General features: G+C 38.4%; 1 protein-coding gene across 1 annotated transcript in view; it reads left to right on the forward strand.

Annotated features, from left to right (window-relative positions):
* LOC141787560 (neural-cadherin-like) overlaps positions 1-12,467 on the forward strand; it is a 477,836-nt gene that overhangs the window by 225,715 nt on the left and 239,654 nt on the right. Inside the window, exons 13-14 of the mRNA XM_074666057.1 lie at positions 2,535-2,784; positions 12,276-12,403. Of these exons, the coding sequence (XP_074522158.1) occupies positions 2,535-2,784; positions 12,276-12,403 (378 nt within the window). The remainder of the gene's footprint in view (positions 1-2,534; positions 2,785-12,275; positions 12,404-12,467) is intronic.

Below are 12,467 nucleotides of genomic sequence, written 5' to 3' on the forward strand. Positions count from 1 at the left end.
CAAAAGGAGGTCACCACTGCACCCCCTGGTGGCTGGCTGAAGTATAGGTCAAAAACTTTGTCTCCCTGTTCATTCCAGATGGGTTGTGGTTAAACTTTAAATAATAAACACGCCTTGTTTAAATGATTCTCACATCTGTGTCCTGTGGATATATGAATTTATTATTTTTTTTTTTTTTAAGTTTCCTTTTTATTAGTCAGATGTTTAAAACAGGGTTCAACGTCACATTTAACAATGACTGTCAGCTGCTGCTCTTGCATAGTTTTTTTCAGGAGTAGTAAGATACATCGGGAAAGAGAAACAGGAAGTAATTAGACCCTCAAAAGAAAAAAATAATAACTTTTTTGTCTCCTGGCTTCACTCAGGTTCTCCACTGCAATGGTGGCATGTCTGATGAGGGTGTTTTGGCTTTAAAATTGTACAATGGTAAGAGGCGGAGCCACGCTGTCTATTCTATATACAGTCTATGGTTTTGAGTGGGAGGCTCCTTGCATCTTGGTCAGATCTAAAGTTCCCTGCTTGTTAGATCAAAAGAATTCACTAGATTTTCTGCCTTTAGTTTCACTCTGCAGTGTGAAAGATTTGGGAGATTTGGAACCACAGCTGTAAGAACAATGTTTTACTCATTGCTGATTCGATTTAAATTGCAATTCTTTGATATTTCCAGTTTTTACTTTGCTTTAATAACCCCAGACCAAGCGAAAAAGTTGAATGAAGATGATCATGATGTCTACAGACTATATCAGGAGCCATATGCACATAACATATGAGTAAGGTTTAGGGATTTATTCAGGTGATCTGACATCTCATAATGAGGGGTGGGGTGCACGATGACAATCCAGTACACAAGTGTTAATGAAAGTTGGTAAATATAATCTCAACACCTTCTACGTCTTCTGTCTTCTGACAAATGGCAGAGTCTTGATGCTCATCTAGCTCTTTATAAGACAAAGAATGATCCTTGCAGTAGGAAACATTATAGTTGCATGCAGTACTCACCTACTTTCCAGTTTATCAAGGTGTGTTTAGTGTTTGAGATGTTTAAGGAGCATTGCTGTCTGGACCTGAGGTGTCGACTCTGGGGAACAGTTTGGTTTAGTCCATGACTTTGCTTTGCAACAGCATCAATAGAGTTAAATTCACAACCCTGCATTACATATAGTTGTTCACTTATTAATATTTGCTCACATTTGATTGAAAATTGCGTAATCTCATAAAAAATACATAAAATTAACAACCATTCATATGTGAAAGGCAAAGCCCACAATTCTAATCATATAAGAGGCTTCATTATGTGAGCAGTTTTGATTGAAGCCACAAAGTGCTTCAGGCATGGCCTTTTTCATACCACCAACACATGTTCAACTAATTGACAATAATTTTTAAGGATCTCTTGTAAGCAATTGTCTCAATCAAAGTTGCTGATGAACATTTTGAGGGGGAAAGATTGAAATAAAAGGACAAAAGGGAACACTTTAGGTGGAGATGAGTGCGTGTGCGCGTCTGTGATTGTGGGAGATAAGGGAAGAAAGAGGTTGAGTCTGATCCCTTCAGTGCAGTGTATTAATCAATATGGCTGTTCAGTGTTGGTTTTAATGTTATGCAAATATGTGATTACTCTCTGCTGGATGTTGTAGCTCTACCGTGGAAATTGGAGGTTTTTATGGCCTAAATGTGCACACACAATAGTCAGGCAGGTTTGCCAATTCTACATGCTTGATAGGATGCCTCATTATTGTAGCTGCTGGGCTTCAAAGGTTGAATAGAAACAGCTAGGTCACCCACAGAAAAGCCGCATCACGTCCAGGATGGCATTTTTGATTTTAATTGGGGTGTTTATGGCGTCAGCTTCCACTAGCCTCTCCTTAATTAGTTTAGGAAGAACGCCGAATGAGGAGTGTTCCTTTGATCCCGCAGGATTTCAGCGGGTTGTTGTCTACTTAACAGTTTGAGACTCACTGCCTTACATTTAAGCCTTCCTTATTATGGACGATAAACTTTCATTTTTAATTTGAGTAAGCCTTTTTTCCACTATCTAGGAAGCACATTTCAATAGAAGCAGAGCAGCAGCAGTCCTCGTTTCCATTTCTGTCCTCAGGATCGTCACTGGCACTCAGCGGCTCTTCCAGCTCTTAGGAATGATAATTGGGAAGATGCTGTCAGTTACTAGAATTCTGTTCTTTTGGTTATCTGCCACTCACAACAAAAAGTGACCATGGGTAACTTTTTTGCATCTAGAAGTGAGAAAATTGCCCCAATATTTGCTAACATGAAGGAGTTCAATTGATACAAAATGAAAATATTTCTCTTTCATTCTCAGTTATTCAAATAAAACAGCCTCTGAAAAGCCGGTCAGTGTGGCTGCTGTTCATGGTGTTTAAGCTAATAAGCTAATACTAACTCAGTGAAGTGGTGGTGTCAGTGGATTTCCTGAACTGATAGCAGACCATGAGGCCTTGATGAGAATTATGACATTGTCTTCAGTTTTGGTTTTTTCACTCACAATCCTCTATTTTTCCTTCTTTTCCAAACAGACCATCAAAGCCACCTCCCCACTCGGGGATCCTAGGGTGACGTACAACCTGGAGGACGGCATGGTCCCAGAGACTAACATGCCTGTTCGCTTCTACTTGACCCCGAACCGAGAGGACGGTTCAGCCTCCATCTTGGTGGCAGAACCCCTGGATTACGAAACCACCAGGAACTTCATATTGCGGGTTCGTGCCCAAAATGTGGCTGCAGTACCTTTGGCTGCCTTCACTACAGTCTATGTGAACATAACAGGTGAGCAATTTTTGTTACGTTTTTATCTACTTTACCTTTTTTTATTAGTGACTTGATGGTGTCAGGAGACATGCTTCTTAAAACAGACTACCTGGAAAAAAATGTTTTTGTTTCTTTTTTTCATGAAAAGGTTACTTATGAATTGCTTCTTTCTTTCTTTCTTTCTTTCTTTCTTTCTTTCTTTCTTTCTTTCTTTCTTTCTTTCTTTCTTTCTTTCTTTCTTCCTTAAATTTAAAGTGAAACACTTTTTTATTTTGATTTAATGGTTTTAGCTCATAGCTCATATTCAATCATTCAAACACAGTAAGTTCTTGGTCAGTGGACCATTTGGTAGTGGTTTTGGCACTGCGGGCAGGTGTTAAGATCTGCGGGCAAAGAAAGTCAGTGTCTCCAGAAAGTTTTTTCAGCAGAAGTGGTTGATGGCTGCGGACTCAATGGCCTTCATTTATGAGTCTTGTGTGGTAATTAGTGCAGATCTGGGTGTAAAAATGAGCCTACGACAGCGTTCAGGTATGATCTATGAAACATGCGTACCAGGGCCAATCACGGCGTACCGTACGCTTGATCAGGTGTTAATAATTGTGGTGACTCAGCACCGTGGATGTGAGAAACTAAAATTCAGCAGAGTTTAAACATTTAATTTACACATCTTTGGTTTATACCTTGATCAATGCATCTGTGATATATCTGACTATTACAAGCCACAATATTGTTGTTTCTGTTAAGGTCCAGAAACGTGGAAAGTTGGCTTTAAAAATGTGTTTGAGCTCTGAGAGAAGCTGCAGACTCCAGCCTGAACCTGTCACAAACTGAGTGAGAGCTCTCACCAGGTCTGCGTCAGTTTCATGAAGAAGTGACAGAGGGAGAGACCAACCTGTCAGATGCAGATAAACATTTTCAATACTCCAAACTAGTTCACCTAAACCGATCTCATTGACTTCATTTGTGGTCGTTTTTGTGCCTGGACGAGAAGTGTGTTGATAGTGTGCAAGTACACACTGATAGACCAGAGTTTTATGATTATCTGTAGCACGAGAAGAGCAGGTGGTTTGTGATCCGGTCTTGTTATGAAATAGTCCCTTTTTCACACACAGTTCACATTTATATGATATTGTGAGAAGTGACTCAAAAATCTTAACAGTAAATCCTGTAATCAATACAGCTTCCTTAACCCCCTCAAGGCAGGCGTTACAGATTTGCAACAGCTAATTGCTAATTACCTAATTACTCCACATCCACATTTTATGAGAAGTACCACTACAGAACTTAGTTGTGCATTAGCAACAAACAGTTTCCCACTACCCCACCAATTGGCAGAGCTGTGTCACTTTTAACATGGCTGCCTTCTTGGTTTCACCAAAACAGATTTTCAAGGCATCAATTTCATGTAAGTTTCCCTACCAACCTCAATTAATATGAAACTAAAACTGCATAAGATAAATCCTGAACATATTAAGATACAGTACACACCAATCAGTGGATTTTTTCACTTCTGGGTTTTTCCCTAGGGGTAGCTTTATTACAATGTTACAACATCCCAGAATGCATTGCATGAGAAGGTCTCCCTCAAAAAAAGTCAGAATTGTATATAACTAACCCATATGATATTTTCCCCCAAAATCAGATTTTTTGTGTTATTAAAACTTAATTTGAGCCTGAAAAGGTTAAAAACCCCACACTAAGTATGATTCCACGTCCTCTGAATGTTCTCTGCAGAGTCTTTATTATAGACATGGGAGTGCATTAAAAACAGCCTCTCTCTATTTCTAAGTAAATCAATAAAAGACACATTTTTTATACCATCTATCAGCTTGCACTTTTCTTTCATAGATGTATTTCATAGATTGGCAGAAGAAGAATGAAATGTTCAAAACATTCTTGGTGCCATTTCTAATTCAACTATCTAAATATTAATCGAAGAACATCAGTTTTTCTGACTGAAAATGTTTTGTCCTCATTTGATAGAGTAATTATCCTCCACAGACAGATTTTCCTCGCTACACCGCATTCCCCACTGACATGAAACTTGCATACGTGGACGTACCCTGTGCCCACGTTCAGATAGATAAATGCCGATCTGTGCGAGGAAATTAGCGCACACCCATTTTTCAGTCATACTCACGTTTGATTAATGAAGACCAATGAAACTGTGCATGGACAGAAACATTACATCGCACCCAAAACCTCTCACTTCATGCACTGCAAAAACATCATTCTTACACACTGCGTCAAAATGACAAAAGAAATTTCACTTTCTTTAATTACCTATGTAAATAGTATTTATGCTATTTTATGATAAATTTAACCAGCATTATTTCTTTAAAGCACATTTATTGGATCATGAATGCATTAGTTATAGTTTCATGGTGTGCAGTTTATTTTCTTTGGTAGGTTTGGAGTTCAGGCAGAAGGAAGTGAAAAAAGCTTTGGAGGACAAAGTTGCACAAAATGTGATGTGTAAGAAAACCAACATCGTTAAGAGAAATCACAGTGATTCGTGGGAAATGTTCTGACATGCCAAACTGTTCTGAGTGAGGAGAGGTTTTCTTTTTTTTTCAGCGTGTAAATGTGCGTATGTGGTTGTGTTTAATGCAGCTTCACGTTCTTGTGTTCCTCAGCGGTATGACTCAAAGGCGGAATGAACCGAAGACAAATTGGGAGTTTGAAGATTGTCTTTTTGATGTTTGAGCTATAAGCTAATGGATGAAAGGAAAAGATTTCTCTACATTAATTTGTAAGAAAGGCTTAATGGGCTTTTTAGAGCATAAATAACAAAAGCTGGCCCAAGAGCTTCTCCAAGCACCACTTATTCACAGAGTGAATGCCTTAAGGAGCCAGCCCTGGGTCCTGCAGCTCGTATATTACATAAAAAGCACTTCCAAAACACATTACTGACAAACATTTTATCAAGATTTAACAATTTCATCTTAATTCACTATGATTAAATACATTTCCCAATATGCTCATTGTTTTTTCTGCATTATAGGCTCTTTCCAACCCACTTGTTTAACACTTATTTTAATTTAGGAGTTTAGATAGAGTTTGGGCGTTGTTGCTTTGTTGAATATTGCCAGTGAAGAGCCAGGGAAGTAAGAGACTTGTGAAAAACAGAGGCAGAGGGGTTGATTCCAACACCACCTGTTTTGCAAACTTTGTGACTTAAGTTCTGTCGTTCTCAGTAGTCTGTTGTTTTTTGTACATACTTTTATTTTAAACCAGTTACATTTATTTGAATAGATGTGTATTACATCATATTATTTAGTTTTATATTAAAAAAGGTCACATTCAGCCTTAAGTGACAGCTCTCTAATGAAGTGGATTTGTTCTTTGTAGTCATTGGTCACGGGTATGGGGTTTGTGTTATATTCTCATTACAAACTGTTGAATACATTTTCACATGAATGCAGAGGCCACATCATTCCTGATACTTCTGCATGTTGAATGAACCCCTCACTGCGGGTGTGAGGGGCTTGACAAATCATTTCAGTGTTTTAACCTACAGGTACTGACCAGCTCCCACCTTAAATCTTTACAATCTCTTCCATCCTTTCTTTTTTTTTTTTTTATTACACTATCACTTTTACTAGCTTGAGTACAGGACTGCATGCTGACTGCATGCATCAAAGCAATACACATTTGTTATTGGTTCAATAGTATTCTATTCTATTCTATTCTATTCTATTCTATTCTATTCTATTCTATTCTACAATCAGCTACCATTGTAAAGCAGAAAATCTATCATGCTGAAAAATGATAAAAACCTTTTATCCACTAGGGGGAAATTGGCATTGTATTATAAGCAAGTGGATGGTGTAAACATACAATCATAGAAATACAATACAATACAAAATACAATCATAGAAGAGGTGAATGCTAAGAAAAAATAAAATGTTCAAAAAAAGGAAAAAATGATTATATACATACACATCGGGAAAAATAAGTATTAAAGACCAGACATTGGAATTAACTCAAATAATCCACACATGAAAAGAAATCACAACGTTCAGGTCAATAAATAATGACTATGTGGAATTAAGTACGATAACACAGGAACAAAGTATTGAACACACTAACTGAGACTCATCTAAAACTTAGTGGAGAAGCTTTTGTTTGCAATGACAGCTTCCAGACGCTTCTTGTATGTTTTAACTAATCACCCTCACTGCTCAGGTGATTCTGGCCCATTTCTCTGCACAGATTGTCTTCAAATCTTGAATATTCTTTGGTGCCCTCTGGTGAACCCTTTTCTTTAGTTCTTTCCACAAATGTTCAATTGGATTTAAGTCAGGTGATTGACCAGGCCATTCAAACAGATTGATTTTCTTTTTTTGAAACCATTTGAGAGTCAACTTTGCCGTGTGCTTTGGGTCGTTGTCCTGCTGGAAGGTCCAGCCACGTGTCATCTTCATCATCCTGGTGGATGGCAGCAGATTCATATCAAGAATTTCCCCATACATGGCTCCATTCATTGCTCTGTCAATTATATGAAGTTTGCCAATACCATGGGATGAGAAACAACCCCATGCCATGATGCTTCCACCTCCAAACTTCACTGTTGGTATAGTTTGGGTGATGTGCTGTGGCATTTCTCCTCCAAACATGGTATGTAGTATGACAGCCCAAAAGTTCAATTTTGGTCTCATCTGACCAGACAACATTCTCCCAGTATTCTACAGGCTTGTCAAGATGCTGTTTAGCAAACTTTAAACAAGCTTCAACATGCCTTTTCATGAGGGTTGGAGTCATGCAGGCTGAGCGTCCATAGAGGCCATGGCGGTGGAGTGCACTGCCTGTTGTTTTCTCTGTAACCATTGTACCTGCTGCCTCCAAGTATTTCTGGAGCACTTTCAGGGTGGTCCTTGGCTCATTGAGTACTCTTCTGATGGTCTCTCTGACTCCCTGGTCAGAAATTTTGCAAGGAGCTCCTGTGCATGGCCTGTTGATGGTAAGGTGGTGCTTCTTCCACTTGTGAATAATGGCCCGTCATGAGATGTGTCGTATTTAACTGCTTGGGGAAAAGAACAACCTTTTTTATAGGACCATCAATTTGCAGTAGCCCAGCTGATGTTGGTTTGCACTAATTAGGAGTTTAAGTAATGATTACTGACAGATTTCAGGTGGTATGGTGCATTTCCTTGCCTAAGTATACAGCCTTTCCATGGTGTTCAATACTGTTTTCCCGTGTTATTGTATTTAATTCCACATTATCATTATTTATGGACTTGAATGTCATGATTTCTTTTCATGTGTGGATTATTTGAGTTACCAATGTCTGGTAGAAATTTTGTTTGAATTGCAGCTTTGGAAATAAATGTAATGAGAAAAGAGTTTACACTTTCAATACTTATTTTCCCCACTGTATATATTCCAGTTCAGAGTCTAAAAATAGATTCACACGTTTTTGTAAAATAAAATAAAAAAACAAATAGATATTGAAAAGAACTATTGTTTTAGGCTTTAGGTTTTGTACTTTCTTCCCTTTAAATCTTTCATTCAGAAACTGCAGGAGTCATCTGCAGAGCTGGCCTTCTGCTGTCAGTGTGATGAGCTTTCAAAGTGCAGAATATATACTTTAGCCCTGATGCCCCAATTTACTTCATAGAAATTTCATCACACACTCAGAATTTCACTTTGTGATCCCTCATCTTTGTCCTCAGGTACCGTTGTTCACCTTATTCTCTTGCTATCTTATCCATTAGGATTTCACAAGGAGCTCTCAAAATGGTTATTTCAGCCCGTCACTCTGTTTCAGTTAGTTTTAAGCCTCTGGTAACAAGGCTTTAATCGCCACCATCACTGCTAAACGCTGGTGTTTGCTCGCCCCTGACCTTGCCTCTGAGAATTACTCTGCCTGCACCACATGCTCAAAACTCCCCTGCGTTTAATCCCTCTGCAACATGCACACGTACACACACGTTCTCACACACACACACGCTCACATAATTCACACATTAATCCAGTTAGAAATAATGAATTCAAACAGACCCTCTCCTTTCCCTGGCCCCCTCCTCTCCTAACTCCTTCTCTCTTTTCTTGTGGCTTGGCCATCCTCTCTCTTATCTGTCTTAATAAGAAAGCTCTTTGACTCCTCCAGAGGCAGTGCAGCAGAGGGAGGCAGGAGGGGTCTGTAATGGATTTAAGGCCTCGTTTTTAATTCATGGATTAAGACATTTGCTCTGAAGAGAATAGGAAATGAAATGGCACACAGAGCTGCCTTAGATTTAATGTGCTGCTCTGATCATCTAACTTTTCTAATGCCTTTAATCTCCAATCAGTATTGTTAAAATATGGCTCCTCGACAACTTGATTTGCATGCAAACTCAAATTAATGCTTTTCTTGCTTGCTTCCTTTATCTTTCCATAGCATGTAACACTTGCTGTTTTTTTTTCTTCTGATAGAAGTGGTCCTGATCATTACACCAAGAGGGCTTTGCAAACACTCCAAAAGCAAAAGAAAAAACATCAACTTATCAGTTGTTACAGTGAAATGCTCTTTGCATTGTGATCACTCCAGGCAGTGTTAGCATTTGCTTTTCCTCATTATAGATGAAGTCATTACATTTTTCTCAGTGTTCTGATTCATGTCATTTCCACTTTGTATAGTACAGAGCAATAGAAAACTTTATCATTGGGGAAAAAATATTAATTTCTATATTGCCCTGCTCCAATTAAAAAAAAGCCATACAAACAAAACATACAAACAGACTGATCTTTCCAACTTATAGTTATGTGTTCATTGTTATCAGTAGAATTCTACCCCACCTGCTTCACAGATGCAGTGAGCCATATGAACCATCTCACCCTCCTGCACTTTGACCAAAAGTTTGACAGGGTTACATGAAAACACCAATTACAGTTTCAAAGTTAGGAGGCTAGCTATATAATGGTTTAAGGTTGACACACATGTAACATCATTAGAGAAAGCTGGCTTCATGTACCTGTTTTTTTGTTTTGTTTTTGTTTTTTTTGTTTTTTTATGTGCAATTGCATTAATTGCATTACGGTTAGGGATGTGTCACGAAACCCAGGAAAACAAGAGTAGACCCAGATGCAGATAACACAAAACTTGTATTTTAACTAAATTAAAAATTCAAAAACTCAAAAAAAAACTAACAAAATACACAAAAACAAAAACACTCAAAAACTGAAGAGGAACAAAAGCCCAGGAAGCACATGGGACAAGAAGTAGTACAGCGAACAATGAATAAACACAGAACAAAGGAAACACAGAGACTTTATACACTGGGGAGTGATCAACACAAGTGTGAAACAAGACACAGGTGAAACACATGAGGAGCAGTCAACAAGCAGGGAAACACAAGGAGAACTAAACCAAACACAGGGAAACTCAAAACAGAGACTAAATACATTAAAGATACCGAAACACTAAAGATAACTACCAAAAGACATACATATGACAAGAACAAAATCAAAACCACAAGGACAAAAATAAGACACAGAACACACAACCAGAATAACTAGGATTAACACAAGAAACACAAGACAAGAATCACTAATATGAACCCAGAACCTCAAATACAAAACCCAGACTGACACAAAACCCAGCTGAAAACCCAAACCATGACAGGATGGGTACCGAATTAGATACTTTTCTAGGTACAGACCAAATTCCATCTGTAGTACCGAGTAACAATTTGCATAAAATTTAAACAGTACCCTGTTTAGGTACCAAACTCATCTGTGTTTCTGTGAGGGAGTGGAAGAGTGATAATAAGATATTTTATCATCAAACAAGTTAATATTTATTTGCCACATAAATACACACAAGTATTGAAAATTGGTGCCATCAAGTACTGATACTGATTGCCAGGTACAGGGCATTGGTACCATATCATATTAAATGTGAAAGATGCCAATCCCTGGTTACAGTAACATTAAAATGAGGGTACTTTTTATGTTTTTTAAGCCTGAAATGATTTAAAGCTCAACATTTGTTTTATTTTTTTCTCCACTGGTGTTTTAGAAAACCCTTATATCAGCCTGTGTCTGCTGTCTCTTCAGGGCCCCCGGCTTCACAAACCCCCTTCCCTCTAATTGGTCAGGCCTCTAGAGGCCTCTTTGGGGTGGAGCTATGTGCAGGCCTTTGTGTATTGTTTCAAATGTGAAAGGTACCCATTCCTATCAGACTGTGGTGAGTCGAGGACAGGATTTACTTAACCTTTTCTCTTTTATCAAAAAGAGGTCATAGACACTTAAAGCAACACTAGATGGTTTTCTATCGCTGTATAGCAATTAATGACACGGTTTTCACTGTTTCCAGAACTAAAACCAACACAGAGGCCTCTAAAGGAAGCGGCATGAGAGCTAGAAAGCAGGTACTGACAGAAAAAAATACAGGGGGAAAAAACTGAGGTGAAGATGACTTCTTACTTTCTCATAGATTTTTATACACTCACCTGGTATTTCCGTGTCCCTGTACCGTTTTTGGAGCTGCCCCTCTTACATAGCGTCACCTGAATTCCCAGTCCAGATCTTAGGCATGAATTTTTTTGTTAGTGCTTTAATGAGTCAAGAGTTCACTATCTCATACTTCACCTTCTTGCTACACATGGTTCTCATTCTGTCTGATACTGGCTCACCAGATTGGTGAGTAGCTAACGTGCATCTTTGTGAAATATCTCTGCTTCATTCTGAGCGAGCAGCATCAGACTCTGTTTCTTTGTCAGCCCTAACCAGTCTCTTGGCTTTGGAGCAGGATTGTCTCATATCTCCTCTCATGCAAAGCAGAGATTCAGTTTAAAGTATTTTCCTCAAAGTCAAATGTTGTGACATTACACAGCTTGCATCCTTGTAGTGTACATCATTGAAATGGTTGTGATTATAATTCTTTTTTTCCCTTTTCCCCTTGAAAACTATTAGCATTTAATTAATTCCCCAGAAGCAGAACATGCTTATGAAAATGCACCATAGTTGATGTTCAAGAGGATCAAATTCTTCCCTTAAAACTGAAATTATGAAGGCTTTTAAGATATTTTTCACAAGGTCTGAGATATATGTTTGTACTCTTGCTGTTTTTATAGAAACCATGGTGATGCTTCAGGACTTAAATGCTGATAAGAAGACTGAATAGAGACCTGTAGGAATCAATTTCATATGATGATACTTAAAGCATTCATGACAGCAATCTGATGCGAAAGACTTGAGGAGTATGTTTTTCCTACAAGTTTGCTCTGTAATTAGGATCATTAACCATGATTCCATCCCAGAAAGGGTGAACTTGAATTGAAAATGTTACTGATTCAAATACATTTATTACACCACCAAACAGCAGGAAATGTTACATGAATGTTTATTCACACATTCATTAATTTGTAAGCTGTATAGCTTCATAAATGTCAGGATTAATGATTGAATGAATGACCTTAGCCTGTCTAAACACTGCGAAGCAAGTCTGGGGAATGGCAGGACTGATCTGCCCACCTTGTGTGATGTCAATGTTTCTACCAAATTTTATTTTCTGTCTCCCACAGATGTAAACGACAACGTCCCATTTTTCACATCCTCCATTTACGAGGCTTCGGTCACTGAAGGGGCAGAATCTGGAACTTTGGTTTTTCAGGTTTCAGCCAACGACCTTGACCTGGGTCTCAACGGCAAGGTAAGAGGACACATACACACCTGCACACACCAACTGTGAAAAGAGTGGTCGTTTTCTCAGTCAG

The sequence above is a fragment of the Halichoeres trimaculatus genome, unplaced genomic scaffold (genome assembly GCF_033239565.1).
Source record: "Halichoeres trimaculatus isolate MK-OKI-2021-1 unplaced genomic scaffold, fHalTri1.1 fHalTri1_scaffold_3, whole genome shotgun sequence".
In the NCBI taxonomy this organism is placed as follows: domain Eukaryota; kingdom Metazoa; phylum Chordata; class Actinopteri; order Labriformes; family Labridae; genus Halichoeres; species Halichoeres trimaculatus.